General features: G+C 41.3%; 1 protein-coding gene across 1 annotated transcript in view; it reads left to right on the top strand.

Annotated features, from left to right (window-relative positions):
• The window catches only part of LOC143354753 (neural cell adhesion molecule 1), a 198,894-nt gene that overhangs the window by 125,875 nt on the left and 56,118 nt on the right, over positions 1–16,901 (top strand). Inside the window, exons 3-4 of the mRNA XM_076789046.1 lie at positions 6,020–6,231; positions 8,272–8,589. Coding sequence (XP_076645161.1) covers positions 6,020–6,231; positions 8,272–8,589 — 530 coding nt within the window. The remainder of the gene's footprint in view (positions 1–6,019; positions 6,232–8,271; positions 8,590–16,901) is intronic.

Here is a 16,901-nt window from a genome sequence, read left to right as displayed (position 1 = left end):
CCTCGAAATTTAAACCTTCGCCAGACTACTTGCGGATCGGATAAAACGTACGCAATGTACATTTCGCTATTATTTGAATTTTGACCCACTAAATACGATTATTTGGAAAATTTATATCAAGAAGTACTTGAAATTATGAAATACTGGTAATTTAAGAGAAAAATCTTTGTGATGCCGTTTAATGGATTATTCAAAGAGAAAGAAGTATTCAAATAATTCTGTAATTTTTAACATAAACTCGGTAATACGAACCACGACATTTTCCTCTCGAGCAACCATGTTCTGGACGTCCAAACATTCCACGTGAAATCAATGCGGCAGCAGAATAACCATAAAAATTTCACGATTCTGTCGCAGCGTTATCCTCGAAATTTCACAGTCCTCGAGCTAGTGGCGTAAAACGAAAGCACGAGAAGGACTCCCAGAAAAGTAGTCTGTCCGTTGTTATCATCGGCAGAGAGCGTAATGCTTGATAAACGAGAATAATGTTTCTGCTAATCCAACAAAACGAAAACGCGGCCCTGGCCCGGAGCAGACACGAGCGAGCGATAAAGTGTACGAGCACTGTTTTCCACGTAAATTTCCTCTCTGTACATCATAAAACTTTAAACGAATTATGATATTATAATTTTGAACGTCGGACGCGGACTGGATTTACCGGGATGTTAACCATTTTTAAAGTCGCCCACCCCCGTCCCCGTCTCGGGTAGCCTCACTTCCACTTAATCTGATTTGTAATCTCATTACGCCGATTTATTCGGCCACTTGAACGTTTCGCTCTAACCAGTCTCCCCGCTCATTCAATTCTCTTGATTACAGCCTCGTCTCCTTCATTTCCTTGCACGACCCATCTTCCTTCGTCTTTCTCTTCCGCCGAACCGCCTTCTTATCTGCGACTTTTTCCTCCTCGACCTTTTTATGAAATTTTCTGTAATATTTTCGTTAGTTCTAAATAGTACCCCCCCCCCCCCGATTGCTCTTAAGGGGCACCGTTTCGCAGAATTGAATCCGTCCAATTCCGTTCTCTCATTTAAATCGCATGCATTACACCGACCCGAGTCTCGGGTTAATAGCCTCCCTTCTTAAACGGGCAAAAATTAAAGGCCGCGCCGTGTTTCCGAATAGAAATCGATCCAAGAGAAATTAGAAATTCGCAATTTCAATCACTGCAGTCTCCTGAAATATTTAGTTTGCTTCCCGAATTTAAACGCGCTTCTATTTGAATCGCTATTATTAGATTTTGTCATCGTATTACTACGCGTTTGTGCATTTTCTTCCAAGAGAACAAGATCAAAATTTTTCCGAAATTGAATTTCATTTATACTTTTAATTTGCAGAGAAAACAATGAAGATATAACATTAAGAAAACGTCTGCAATTAACTTTAATTATTTTTCTTGGGAATAGTGCTCCCTGTAAAAATTCCAGTATCTTCACTCGCAATTACTTTATTAAAAATAGCGATATTTTTACTGCACTAGCGAAGGTACTTTTCACTTCGTGTCATGTTATTTTTAAACTAAAGAAAATACAGATATAAAATTGCGAAAAAGTCTGCTAGTTTGAATTATTTTTCTTGGGAACAGTGCAAAAATATAAAAATATATTCCAGTATCTTCACTCACAATTACTTCATTACAAATAGTGGTATTTTTAGCTCGTTTCCACTTCGTTTTATTTTCAAATGCAGAAAACGAGGATCTAAAAACATAAAATTGCGAGTATCCGGTGACAACTTCTAATAATTATTTTTCTTGGGAACAGAACTCCGAATAAAACTATGATCCAGTATATTGACGATAACATTGTGAAAATATATTCTTAAAGCATACTTCTAGTACGCTGGCAAAGATATAAATAGGAATGATCGACCAGGATGTACGAAAACTAAGTTAATTTGAACCAGAAAGGCTGACCTTATTAGTAAACTGCGGACGTCTTAAACTGCGAAATCGAAATTATACGATTTCAGTCGCTAATTCGTAAGAGAAGAAATTTATTTAAACTTTCTTATACAAATTTATGACAAACCCAGCCGTACCTTGATTTCCTTCGCGATAATGCCCTCCTCCTCCTACTGCCATTAGGAGGTTGATTAAATTTCGAATCAAGCAATCGCGAAATTGTCTTCTGCTGCTCGGAACTTCGGCATGAATGTAATTCACAGATTGAAGTCTAGCAAATGACTATTTGCGTAATCGAGCGAGAGCTGGACGTTCTTATTCCTGACCCTGACCGACGTCACATCCTGGGGAATATACCCCGCGGTAGTGGGGGACAATTCCGCGACATTTATCATCCAAGTCTCGGCGACATATACAGAGAAATCACTGTACTAACTAAACTGGACTCGTTCAAACTGAACTCGCTATCCAGAAAATTCAGTGGACTATAATCCTTTCCCCGAAATAAATGAAACAGAATTACAGAAACAGCGGTACAGTACGCAGAGAGCCTAATCGATCAGACAGATCAATGCCAGATAATTCCGAACATTCCACGAACACGGCACTCCCGCAGCAGCCAGCAGAATCGGCGATCGGTCTCGTAGGATCGGCTCGCTAATAAAACCGGCAGGCCCGTGAATCACTTTGATTTCCATGCGGCCGGTGCTTGTTCAAGCTGCGATTCTTCTTTGGGAAATCTAGGCGAACGAGATGGGTGATCGATGCATCGACGCGAGGCGGGCCGGTTCGAGCGGGGTCGATCCCGAGCTTCGGGTGCGGCGAAGCTGAGAGTCGGGAAGACCGATACCCTGGAAATCGGTCGGCAGAACGTTATCGCTCGGAGCCGGTGAGAGCTCGCGTTATATCCTACGGATCGTTTTAGCCGACGGGTGAGCTCGTGATTTTCTGGTATGCGTTGGGAGATGGGACCGGTCCGTGCACGGTGTGCACAGTACGTATATAGGAAAGGCGGTTTGCAGCTGTGCGACGACTAGAGGCGGCCCAAAGGGCGGCTAGCCCCGAGCTAGGCAGCCATACGGACGTCCGGACGGCAGCGGCACGTCACGGAAGCGCTTTCCTCGTCTGCTGGAAGTGCGAAGTGGAAGAATTAAATCGTATTTCAACGTCAATGCCGCGGAAGCAGGCAGCAGAGTGGGATAGCTTTGGGAATACTCAGTCACGAGCGGAAATCCGAACTCTCGTGCAGTCGTGGAACGCAATTTAACTTTTAGTCGCTCGTGAGGAACCGTCGGCTTCCATACTCAGTCTCCTACGGGTTCTCTCTTCTTTCACGTTCCCTATCCTTCTATCCTACTCCTCCATCCTATCCGCCTCTGCGTCGCTTTGTTCTAAACCCTCCGGTTTTACTCCTCCGTCCTCTTTCTATCTCCGCAAGACATCCGTCTCTAGCCCGCGAGAACCTTCTGTTTCCCGTTCGCCGGTCCTCGGATGCTTAATATGCAATCACGCGCGGTGCATGGCTCCCATGGTGGCTCCCGATGCATGTATGCTTTCTCTCTCTCTCTCTCTCTCTCTCTCTCCTTCGCTTTATCTTGGTCTCTAGCTCCCACTCTCTCTCTCTCTCTCCCTCTGTGTGTACCTGTGTCTCTCGTCATGCGACCTGTCGGATTACAAGTCGGCCACGCTTCTTCCCGCGCGGATCTATCGTGGCGTGATTAAAAGCCTTAGATCATGCGTGCCGGAGACCCGCGTCGACGTCAACCACTAGTCGATGGGGATATTATATGGGACGCAGTAATGGGATCGTGGATCCGATACGCACTCATGAATACCAATCGATCTGATATACCCGCAATTATTTGCATACGCTTTCAGGGAATTAGAAGAATGCCTGTTTCGTGAGATGGCCTTAAATCTGTCGCGAATGCACGGCTCGAAGAGCTGACTTCTCTCCGGGGATCACCACCACGAGTGCATGAGAGATAGAGAACAATGGAGATTGTCTGTGTCGCCGAAAAATGTGTGTTTGTCATTGTCGCGGGAAGTGTGAGGGAAACGTCGCGAATAATTGTCTAATTTAATGCAATAATCACGTTGATGCAGAAAAATGCATGTCAATTTTTGTTCGTGCTTTTCAGGTGTGAAATTCTGCGAATGAGTTCTCGGAATTCACCGTGGGAACCTCTTTTGACTTTGTCGCATTATTATGTTTGATCAAATTGCATTATCTGATTTGACTGTTAATAACTCCTGGTTATGGTTGAACGAATCGAGTGAATTTCACATCAATAATTTCATAAATCAAAGTCGTTTTGAAGAAAAACGAGTATGTGTATGTTAACCCTTTGCACTCGAAGCCATTTTAACTCTAAAACGAAACCTTTCTACCGACCTAGAATATTTCCCTTCTACATATATTTTTTCATGCTATGCATACGAGAATGGTGCAATTTACTCGTAGAGTTCCGAAATGTTTAGTAATTTATTAAATACAAACAAATTTAATAATGTAAAAATTATCTTTAATAATAAGACAGCAATTTTTAGTGGCCCCTTACAGACGCCATTCGAGTGCTAAGGATTAATAAAAATAATAGTATTGAAAATGTTGTTCCTGATTAATTATTCGGCCATTGTCTATTCCAAGATAAAATGTAAAATTTCTTCCTGTTCCCATCGTAAAATGTATTTTCTTAATTTAGTACAATTTCTACCTGCTCGTAGTGAAAGATATATATATATATATATTTTTTAATGTGGAATTGTGAGTAGAACAGAATTCACTGATTTGACGCGTGAAATAAAAATGAAGTATTGCGCTTATATCTTCGGCACGACTATTTCCGAGGAGCGTTTGAGCGTAAAGAAAATGGTGGCTGCATACGAAAGAATGAAAGTGGCAGGGAATTGATGACTTTAAAAGTCTGCAAATTGCGTTCCAAGTCCTCGGGAGCGTCTATTACATAAAGCAGGACTTTTCTAGCACGGCTAAAATGTCTGGGCCACCGAGTGTAGGAAGATATATATTCGGAGCCTGCAGTCCTGGCATCGTGTTATGCTTTAACAGGGCCCTTATCAAGATTGTAGAGAGAATCGTTGGGAAGTTGATGGAGCTCGAGTAAGCATGTTCTCAAGTTTGCACGTGACATCAACTAAAGTTTACATTGCGAGACGTCCGGAAAGGGAGTTGTCAACTTCATCTGTTAGATCTTCGGGATTACAAGTGCCAGTTTCATGAAAATATATGCCACGCTACTCCAAGAATTTCGCTATTAACGGGACGTTTTGTTGAAAACGTTGCCGCTTTCGAGAAACTTCTGCGTATCGTGCTGCTCGTCAGCCTGTACTTAAACAACGATACGGGGGGAAAAAATGAGACACCCTGTTAACGCATTTTATCTTCGCCGTGGTACGAGCCGGTGGCTGTTAATTAACGATTTACAACATCTGCGTGTATAATTATAGAACCGATACGCGGATAATTAATTTAACACGGCTTATTCGTGGTCTCCATAAATTACACCAGTTTTTCATCGTGACTACATATTAATTACGACTGCGGCGCAATGTGCGATCAATTAGACTGGCCCGGCCACGATTACGGTGTATGAAAGCGAACGGGAACATACGCAGCAATTATGATTAATTAAACGACGACTTGTCCAGACGAATTACTTCGAGGCAAAGAAATTCTTCTTGCAGAATAGTTCACTAAAAACAGTTAAAGAACAGAATGATTACACAGAGACAGGGTAGCTTACGTTCTTGATTAAAATGACTCAAATAAATCGTGGGGTTTATACGTATGGAACAAAAATATGTAAATCAAATCCAAGCCAGTCAAAACATTTAAACAACTTAGAGACACCGATCTATTATTTTCAGCTGATTAAAATAATTACACAGTTAAACAAATGTTTGCAAACGATACTTACTTTGTTTCTAGTTTTTGGATGTGTCTTTGTAACTATAAAATAATAAATTTCTATAGCTATTAATTTTCTACAAAGAAAATGTTAAAACATTTGTCGATTTTCCTGCTTTACGCGAGATTCCCGCCTTAAATAATTATTTTGGCGTCGGTGAAATAAAGTGTATAACAAATGGTTTCAGCTTCGATGTCCGGAGTAACCGACAGTTCAGCAGCGCTCACCTTTGGTCGTCGCCGGCGGCACTGGGACCAAGAGCTTTTTTTATCACAGCATCGAATCCCGCTCACCTCAGCATCGATGGATTGGAGCTTAAAGACGAAGGGATCTATCGGTGCCGAGTGGACTTCAAGAATTCGCCGACGAGGAAGCAAAAGATGAATCTGACTGTTATAGGTGAGCCGGCGGAATCTATTATTCATTACGCCCAATGAATTATATTCAACTTTTTCATCTACCCCCGAAGTCGGCGCATAAATAACCACGTTTAAATTTACATTTCACACAAACGACGGGTTAATAAAAAATGTATTTCTCCGGCGAAGAGTTTTACTGAATGGAAAATAATTTTCGCGCCCTTTGTAGAGAAGCGCGACCGCTTCGCACGCTGTGCTAATATCACGTGAATTATATTCAAAAAGGAGCGAATGAAAAGCTAACACTTTCGGGCTGCCGTTGCGCGAAAAATCAAATTTCGAAGTTGATCCATTATATTTTTATTACTCATAAATTTCGATAAAACGGATTCAATTAGTCATCCCTGAATTTTGCATATTTCTACTAAGAAAACATTTTTGCAAATTTCGATTGCCTAGAGTAATCTCAATCAAAACACAATTAATTTCCCTGTACTAATAATTTCAGTGGATTGACGCTAGAAAAGAATTGAAATTTCGCAAAACATTGCACATACATAGTTCGTCTTTTTCAAAATTTTTTCTCAGATACGAATATAGTACATAAAAAGTTGCAATTTGTCACTACGTAACATGCCATGAAGGTAGTAACATTTTTCACGATATTTATGCGAGCATGAACATTAACTCTTAAGGTCTAGCCCCACTAATTCTCATTACTGCATCTCATAAATCTCAAGCGTGCTCAATAAATACATCAATTTATCCTGATATGAATTATAACATTAGCTTGAAGAAAAGCCTTACGAAGTTTGCAAAGTTTGTTTATAAGTCGGTGCACATTTTACTGAATAATTTACTACGTCTCTACAGCTTCCTTAGTCTATGCTAACTTTCTTAATTCGTGAGCGTACACTCGGTAGCAAAAGTTTGTAGACGCTTGCCGAATATCTGCTACACAAGACAAATGAATATATCCTGTATATTTGATGGACAATTATAAACTTCATCGTCGACATTGAACAGAGGCTGAAAAATGTTACAGAACTCGACGTTGTTCCTTCAATTAATTCACTTACAAATGTAAATACAATCAAAACCATAAAGTCATACTGCATCAGCGTTATATTAACAAATTGTATTTGCTGTACTATGTTCACAGAAATTCTTTATAAATTTTCTTATGTTTCTGTTTTCGTTTGACGTGTAAAATTATTTACGACTTTCTCAAACAATATTCCTTAAGAATTCAGAAATCATGTATCAAACTACGCGTAACAATATTGCATATACTTCACGAACCATCCAATTTAATGAATAAAGTTTTCTTTGTTTCAAATATGCAAAATTTGGCAATGCGTTGCGGATTATCGAGCAAAATAAAAGTTACCCGTATTGATTTCAAGATACACACAACATGGATGCTGAGATATTTTCCTGGTAACATCAGTGACTTGGAAATGCCATAACAGTGTTTTTAAGTTCTTTAAATACATTTTCTCACATTTGTTCTACAAATTCTTCATACACGTGCGCAAAATCCGCAGCCTACTGATTAAACATTCCTGCGTTAAACGCAGCGTGCACTTGGTCCAAGTATCGAGAAATCGTGTCGCTAATGAAACGGAAATGAAATTTAATGAAAGTTTGCAGCGCGCGGAACAAAGTTGTCAGCAATTCGAACCAGACGGCCATGATGGATTTCGCACCGGTTGCCGGGCGTTCGCGTCTGCAGCGCGTGCTCCCGCGATTTTCTTGTAGCTCTGGCGACACAGAAAAACAATTTCGCGCGTATCACCCTAAATCCGTCATCGTTTTTCAGTGTTATCTGTCGGCGCGCTCGAGCGTAACTGGCGCGTCGGGATCGTCGCGACGCGGCGCGGCCTGAAAAGAGTATTCAGCGACTGGTAAATCATTCACACCAGCGGAATTCAATTGGCTCTAATCAATCTTTCACGTGTAAATCGCGCAGCATTCGGTAGTGGCTCGCGCGCCCGCATAGATCACCCTATTCTCGTCCAGCAGACAAATAATCAATCCGCATTTCCGCTGATTCAATCATGCATGGCTGTTCGCACAGTGCCTCCGTCGAGGCCGGTGATACTGGACGCGACCACGAGGAATATCTCAAGTATAGAGGAGATCTACAACGAGGGAAGTGACGTGAACCTGATTTGCGAGGTACAAGGTGGCAGGCCGCCCCCGAACCTGACGTGGTACCTCGAGAACACCGTGATAGACGAGTCCTACTACTACGAACCCGAGTCGGGCCGGACGGTTAACCGCTTGTCTTTCCCTAAAGTTGGCCGGCAACACCTCAAGGATCGGTTGATCTGTGAAGCCAGCAACACTAACTTGGTGCCGCCGCAGACGAGGCTGGTCATCCTGAACGTGAACCGTAAGTGTTCCCGATCTCTTTCCAATCGCACACGAACTCGCCGAAAAAACAAACAAAACTTTGTCGACATCTTGTTTGTGCAATTTATTGCTGACACAACTCTCAATTATGAAAGCAGCTTTCACATTTTTCATGAAACACGCCAGACTCGTGTTACCTGTCCTCCAGAGTTTAATAATAACCATAGTCCTCCACTTGTAAAGACGTCCGGTTCGTCGCAATTTCAATCGATCACTGTCGACCACTGATACCGCTAATCTTGATGTACGCATATCGTGAGAATACGTAAAGTTCAACAGTCGCGTAGCAACTTACGCGCAGGAAACATGACATCAGAGACGCGAAATAGAAATACACAGATTCCTGTAACACAGAGCCGTTTCTTGTGATCGCTGGTTCTCTTGGGGAGTGCCGCGATAAAATTATGCAGAAACCAGTTGCTCTCGTCTCGGATTAACGTGCGCGCATGACTCGCGACAGACAGTTTGATTTTGTATGGTCTCAGCCGTGCCCAAGTATGCGCGGCATCGGCAAAGACCTGTTACGAGAGCTTGTGCGCGACGGAAATTTATGTCTGGCCGGTGGCTCGCAAATGTTCCCGTGACAGAGTAAAATGTCCATACGACGAGAAAGTAATTTCCGCGTGTCAATTAATGGGATTTTTGACTGCCCTTACTCGCGTGATATGCGTATAACGATCGAAGTTCTGTCGTTAATGAATCTTGGAAAATGTAGGCAATTGAAAGGCAATCTTTCTGCAGCGTGAGACCGAGATTTCGATCTCGCATTTTTGACCTACTGCAGTGACCAATAAAGTTGCAGGCATTCCTTGAGAATTCAGTTTTCTTTTTATATTCGGATGCATTGCAGGCGTTGCAGCTGCACTAAAAGTTGTCTTCGTAGAGCCTCTTATTCCATTTGTTGGTCGTGCAGACTTTCAAAATTTACGGATAAATTTTACTAGAATTTAATATAATATTTAGCTATTACTTTACCCTTTGCACTCGAGTGGTGACTCTGAAGCACCACTAGAAATTGTTGTGGCATTATTTCAAAGAAATTACAAAAAATATTACGCAATATTTGATGCATTACAAAATTTGTATTTAATAGATTACTAAACGTTGAAATAATATATGTAGAAATCGGATCAGTTTCATATAAATAAAATTAAAATATTGTAAGACTGGAGAAAAATTTAGTTTTGGATTGAAAATAGCGTCGAGTGCAAAGGATTAATTGTAAAAATAAGCTCTACGAAATATAAAATTCTGTTTAATTATATCATCCTAGAATATATTTATTGCACCACGAACGTCGAGATTTTTAAAGCGATGCAATTTTTATGCCCATCAATGTATACTGTCACGGTGCAACTTCAATAGCATAGCATGCAACCATTAACGCCTTGTTGATGCAGAAAGTGGATTGATCCGAGCACCGCCCTGTTCGTGAGGTGAATTTTCACCGCTGAACTAATGACTTTCGAACGTAAATAGGCTAATACTTTCCTACAAAGACTAACAAGCACTGTAGAGTCTATAAACCAGCACACTAAAAATGATACAGATATACTCTAAAAGAAAAAAAGACATCGTCAATCCGCAAATTTCATAAAAATCATCTCGCGGACTTTTAATTATTATCGCAGATGAAATTTCACTCTGAAAGATTTTCGTTTCAAAAACTAAAAAACACGATGACAAAGATTTCGTAAAAATTGATTAACAATCATCGCGAATGATAACGTTGTCTGGAAACAAATCAATATTCTCTACTAATATTGAAAACGTAAAAACAAGACTAGCCAAAGGTGATATTTTATATTGAAATATTTTTCGAGGTTGATGTACATTCACCATGAAAAGTTTTTCCGCGCGACCATAAATAACGGAGATATTCTGGATGTTTCCATTTAACTGTTCCGCCCAGTATAATCGTCGCGCGAAGTGACATATTCTGTGCAATAATTGAAATGGATTACTTGAATCCATCAGCCTGGCTTGCCCATAAGCTGGACATTTAATGTCGTTTAGGGTTGGATAGCAACCCATGAAGTACCTCAGGCGTTATACCCCCAATTTCGAGATTGGGCCAGTTTAGAATTACACCGTCACTTTTTGGTTAGCGGTTAGGCTGTTTAACCAATTCGCATCAGCGATTGTATAGAATGTGTACCAAATGAATCCACCTTGTGACCGAACCGAGCATTAACCCTGAATCAAACGATGACAATAAGAAATGGCTAATTTGTAAAAAATTTAATTTATCTATAATGCACTAGCTCCCATCACTAAAAATATCTGGTACCCTTACGTCCAGGGATCATCTCAACCCCAATACAGTGAATTCTCTATACGTCGCCAATGTCCTGGATGATAAACGTCGCGGGATTATCCCCACTACCGCGGGGTATGCCTCGCGAGTAAACATAACAGGGTATGTCCCCTGGACGACATATATCGAGAATTCACTGTATTCAGTCAATCCTGGGTAATACGGACAGTTCCTTGCCGAGCGTCCGAATTCAATTTGTCGCCTGGGTCTGTGCGTTCAGTTAATTGTCGAATCTGCGGGGTCAAAGGTAGCGACTTTCTCCAAATGCGATCGCGCGAACAAATTTTCGCTCCACTTACAGGTAATCTGTGCGGAAGCGTGCAAAGGGCTGGCGCAATTCGAAATAACATTCCTCCGTGTGCAGGCGAGGTCTAACCGGGGTTCTGCTCGCGCACGTCTCACGAATCGGCCGTGTCTGGGAGTTATCGTTATATCTCCCATCGCGGTTAAACAATTCTCCACGACGATTTCGCGGCCGAACGGAACGGGTCACGTAGCCGGTGAACGCCTTTTCACGTGGTCCTGACGGGACAAGGTGTTCACGCGCTGAACCTATTAGTCGTCTGCTCGGAGATCGCCCGTTGAAGATAACGGTAGCGTCTCTCGCAAGACGGATCAGTGGATCGCGTGTCCCCTGGCCGCCGGTGTGCCGTGTTCCTCGAGGAGTTGTTGCGTGGTTGTTCCATGTTCCAGCACCGTTGTCGGTCGATAGAAACCGGCCAGGCGAACGTGTGTCGGGCTACGTGTATTCTTTGCCCGGTGTATGTGTGTATGCGCGCACACGCGTTCGCCAGCCAGCGCCAGGCACTCGAAGAATCTGCGACTGTAAGCGTGCTGGGCGTGTCTACGTGTTTAGAAAGGTGTTCGCCGTGTCGTGAGGTCGTGTAAAGACTCGCTGGGGGATGTTCGATTCGCAAGGACCCCAACGGCTCCAGCTGCAAGACAACCCCTTTCGAAACCGTACACGCCGGAAACTATTCGAATCGGCCGATAACGATAATGTAAACCGACCGATAATGTTACCGACCCGAGGCGCTATTCCAGAGGTGTTCACTCGCGGTTCGCCGACCCGCTGATACTCACGCGCTGTGTTTAGGCTCGGCGAGGGATTAGGGGCTCGCCGAGTCGCGTGATCGAGCGAGAGGGCGATCGTGGATTGACCGGGTTCGGATCGACGGCGATTGTCCGTGGAAAGGTGTAAGGTTTTTGTTGGTTCTGTTTCTAGGTTCGAAACTTTTGAGAGTGCCTGTTCTTTTTTTTTTATTGAAGCTCTTTAGACCCTTAAATGGGTCCATTTCGCTTTGCAACGTGGTATTACAATTTAACAGGTTGGTATTACAATATTACAAGATGTAATTGTGATTTAAATAGATAATTTACAATCTCTGAAATACAACTGAATATAACTGCAAGCCTTAATATTAGGTTCCGCTATGAACATGTCAATGTTTACGGGTAATCCGTAGCCCATTTTACCTAAAGATTCCAAAAGTTTGAGCCTTTCGACGTCATATTTTTCGCACTGCCATATGACGTGGTCTAAAGTTTCGTCACTTTGACCACGGCTACACATACCGTCAGAAATTATGCTTACGCGCGCCAAAGAAGCGGCTAAACGATAGTGATCCGCCCGCATCCTATTGACCGTACTAATAAAACACCTCTCAAGTCTTTTATGGGAGAACCAGGGTAGGGAACTGACACGGAAAAAGTTTTGGAAATAATTTTGAGTGCCTGTTCTTGATAGATTTTGTACGATTTTCATTAGGGCTTAATAATTTCCCAGGACAAGAGAGAAAATTTATATTTATCGCATTCCTATGTTTACTTTAATGCTTAAATATTGATCACAAACTTATTTCCATCTAAAATGAAAGAGTAACATTGATAGTTAATCCTCATATGCTTCTCAAAAATAATTGCACACAAGATTCTGGGACAGCACAGTGATTTCTCTACATATGTCGCCAATACCTCGACGATAAACGTCACGGAATTATCCCCACTGCCGCGGGGTATACCCCGTGAGGGGCCACGAAGCTCGAGAGGCCTCAGACTTCACTCATTTTCTACTTTGAATAAATTATGTTTCGTTTCTGACGTAAAAGTTTCTCTGATACGGAACGATTTAAAATACGGAACACAGTAGATATTAACGATTTCAAAATTGATATTCAAAGATGGTTTTTCCTTTAGTAGAAGTATTATCCAAAAATAAATTGTAAGTGATTATGCGTGCACATAAGCTGTCCAATCGCTCGACCTACCGGGTAATTCTGTAGTAATTACCAGTCTTTCTGAAGTTAGTGAAGTTGCGGAGGTTTGAAGTCAAAGGCGTGCACGGTAGAAGATTGACGTGACCGGAAAGTGTTAAATTGGATTTTTCTGCTACTATTTCATATGCTACTTTCAATGCCCTCCGATTGTTGAAGTATTTTCAACTATGGTTGTTCTCAGGCTTCCACGATAACACGTTTCGATTGGTTTCGGTCCGAAAAGTTCGGACTGGATCGTTTCTGGATAATGACACTATTATGCTACACGCGAACGCGGAACTTTGAGGTTTCCAGTTTTATAAGTATCACACAATGTGCAACTCAATTTTGTTGCTCCGAAACAGCAATTTATGGATTCGACTAATCAACTTCCATTCTAAAAGTTGATTCTGTGCTTTTCGTTTCTTGATAAAACCACAGAATAGGGAAAATTGTTATATTTACACTGCGGACTTTTTGTGCAAAATAAACGTTATATTAATTGCAAGATACAGGAGCTGCGTAGACACCTGTTTTTGTTTTTCTAAAATGTTTCATTGAGTTGAGAACAATAAGACAGTATTTTTAAATTCTGTAAATCTCTACCGACTCTTGTCATAAACGCGTAAAATTCGCAATCTGTTAATGATCAAAATAAGTGGAATCATTCTGAAAAGTAATGCGAACTAGTATACAATTCTATGGATTAATTAGTACGAACCAGGAATGAAAAATCAATTTAGTCTATTACAAATGTTCGGCGGTGTAAAATAGGAAGACGTCGTCGGAGCTCATTAAATGTTTGACTACATTGAATTTTAGATAGAATAGTTATGATATACAATGCACAAAATCTGCTATGTGATTATATCTAACATTACTGCCGGCAACATGGAACACGTTTGATATTCTAATCCGTTTATCAAATTCAAGAGTGACCGAGGCGTACTCGACGCAAACTAATGCAATCCGATTGATGAGTTTCGAAATCCCCCCCCCCCCCCCCTGTCTCATTGTACCGAACAGGATTTGTGCTTGCTTGGAAATCAATTATCCTCTTCCAGTAAATTCGGCCTCGGGAAAATTCTCGATCGACGAGAACGTGCGTAGGCGCGCAGGCACGACTAAAATCTGATGTTTGATTAGGTTGAAGGACGATCGGAAATTTACTGGGAATCTATGAGCAGGGATTGTTCATGGGCCGTCGATCCGAGCGCAGGTGCAAACGTAGCTCCGCGGAAACAGGAGCCCCGCGGATCCGCGTACAATTTCATGCGATCCCTTGGGGCCGGTTGCCTATTAATTCGTGCCAGTCCGAGCCGCGGCAAAGTTTCATTCAATAAAACAAATAATAATAAGCAATCGTGTTCACGGCTCTACGAGGAGCGCTGTCGATAAATTTCCGCTTAATTGCTCTCCGGGCCGCGTTAGTTCCTCGGTTTCGATCGGCCCGCTAAATGATTTTAAGCGATAGCTTGTTCAACGGTCGCTGGAACTTCGCCTCTACCCGCGTTCTCCTCTTCGTCTTCGTCCTCTTCCGCCTCGTCTTCTTGCGGCGTAGTCAACCGATCGAACACTATTTTTTCGCCACCACCCTGAAGTTCCTCTGATCGAATCCAATTAAATTTTCATTCGTCTTCCGGAGAGCTGAAATCGTGGACCGGATTATCCAAGAACTCGTTACAACGACGAACTTTTATGCACCGATTCTACTTCCTTTAGTTACTAAATGCACTCAGCTGTCTGCATTTAGGGTTGTTCGTTTACCATTGAAATTAGAGCGAAACCCTCTGCAATTCTCTTTATTGACAGTAGCAATCTTTTTTGATTCACGCTATTTAGCATTCCGGGACGGCTGTAAAATATTCGAAGATTTACAAATTTTTACTGTTGTATTTTAGAAACGGGAGGAAAATGAAATTCGGAGAGAGAAGCACAGAACCGAAAGAATAACTGTAATATTTACAAACAGAGTGATCTCACGATTACCGTGTGATTTATTACAAAACAATATTGACTAACTTCGGAATTGTTATATTTAGCCTTCCGGAACGGCTGTAAAATATTCGAAGATTTACAAATTTTTACTGTTGTATTTTAGGAACGGGAGGAAAATGAAATTCGGAGAGAGAAGCACAGAACCGAAAGAATAACTGTAACATTTACGAACAGAGTGATCTCACTATTACCGTGTGATTTATTACGAAACAATATTGACTAACTTCGAAATTGTTATAATTAGCCTTCCGGAACAGCTGTACAATATTCGAAGATTTACAAATTTTTACTGTTATATTATAGAAATGGGAGGTAAATGAAATTCGGAGAGAGAAGCACAGAACCGAAAGAATAACTGTAACATTTACAAAAAGAGTGATCTCACTATTACCGTGAGATTTATTACGAAACAATATTGACTAACTTCGAAATTGTTATATTCAGCCTTCCGGAACAGCTGTAAAATATTCGAAGATTTACAAATTTTTACTGTTGTATTTTAGAAACGGGAGGAAAATGAAATTCGGAGAGAGAAGCACAGAACCGAAAGAATAACTGTAACATTTACAAAAAGAGTGATCTCACTATTACCGTGAGATTTATTACGAAACAATATTGACTAACTTCGGAATTGTTATATTTAGCCTTCCGGAACAGCTGTAAAATATTCGAAGATTTACAAATTTTTACTGTTGTATTTTAGAAACGGGAGGAAAATGAAATTCGGAGAGAGAAGCACAGAACCGAAAGAATAACTGTAACATTTACAAAAAGAGTGATCTCACTATTACCGTGAGATTTATTACGAAACAATATTGACTAACTTCGAAATTGTTATATTTAGCCTTCCGGAACAGCTGTCAAATATACGAAGATTTACAAATTTTTACTGTTGTATTTTAGAAACGGGAGGAAAATGAAATTCGGAGAGAGAAGCACAGAACCGAAAGAATAACTGTAACATTTACAAAAAGAGTGATCTCACTATTACCGTGAGATTTATTACGAAACAATATTGACTAACTTCGAAATTGTTATATTTAGCCTTCCGTAACAGCTGTAAAATATTCGAAGATTTACAAATTTTTACTGTTGTATTTTAGAAACGGGAGGAAAATGAAATTCGGAGAGAGAAGCACAGAACCGAAAGTATAACTGTAACAATTACGACTCACTTCGAAATTGTTGTTGCTGCTATTTTCTAATTAAAAACCAGTCACCGAACTTCCATGGCGTAAGCGGGCCAAGTCAATTGGACTCTCGGAACACGCCGTAAAGTTATGATGTGACTGACAAATTCGGCTCGATAACATTTTCGACCCACGCGAATGAAATTTCGACCCTGGATATTACACGCAGATAGGACACTGTACCAACAATAGGCCAGCCAATTAAAATAACTTGCTGTTTAGCAACGGGAAATTGATTTTTGGCAGTTTCCTTTCCATCGAGCTGGCGGCCATTACGCAAGCGATTAAAATGATTCCGAACAGATTTAGAGCGACGGCATTAAATTTCCTGCGGATCGATAGCACGCGATATGATCGCAAAAGTAAAACAGGTCACGTTATAGGCATCTCGAATATGTTCCACGGGCAAGCATGTATCGCGTTAACGGTATCGGCCCGATTCTCCGCGCGAGAGAGTTTAGCAAATAATTGCCCTTTTAATACCCGGCCGAATTTACGCAACGCGTTACCAATTAAGGTTTAAAGACTGACC

This window comes from Halictus rubicundus, chromosome 6 (assembly GCF_050948215.1).
Source record: "Halictus rubicundus isolate RS-2024b chromosome 6, iyHalRubi1_principal, whole genome shotgun sequence".
NCBI classification, from domain to species: domain Eukaryota; kingdom Metazoa; phylum Arthropoda; class Insecta; order Hymenoptera; family Halictidae; genus Halictus; species Halictus rubicundus.
Note: the sequence above shows the minus strand (reverse complement) of the source record. Positions and strands in the feature narration are given on the sequence as shown.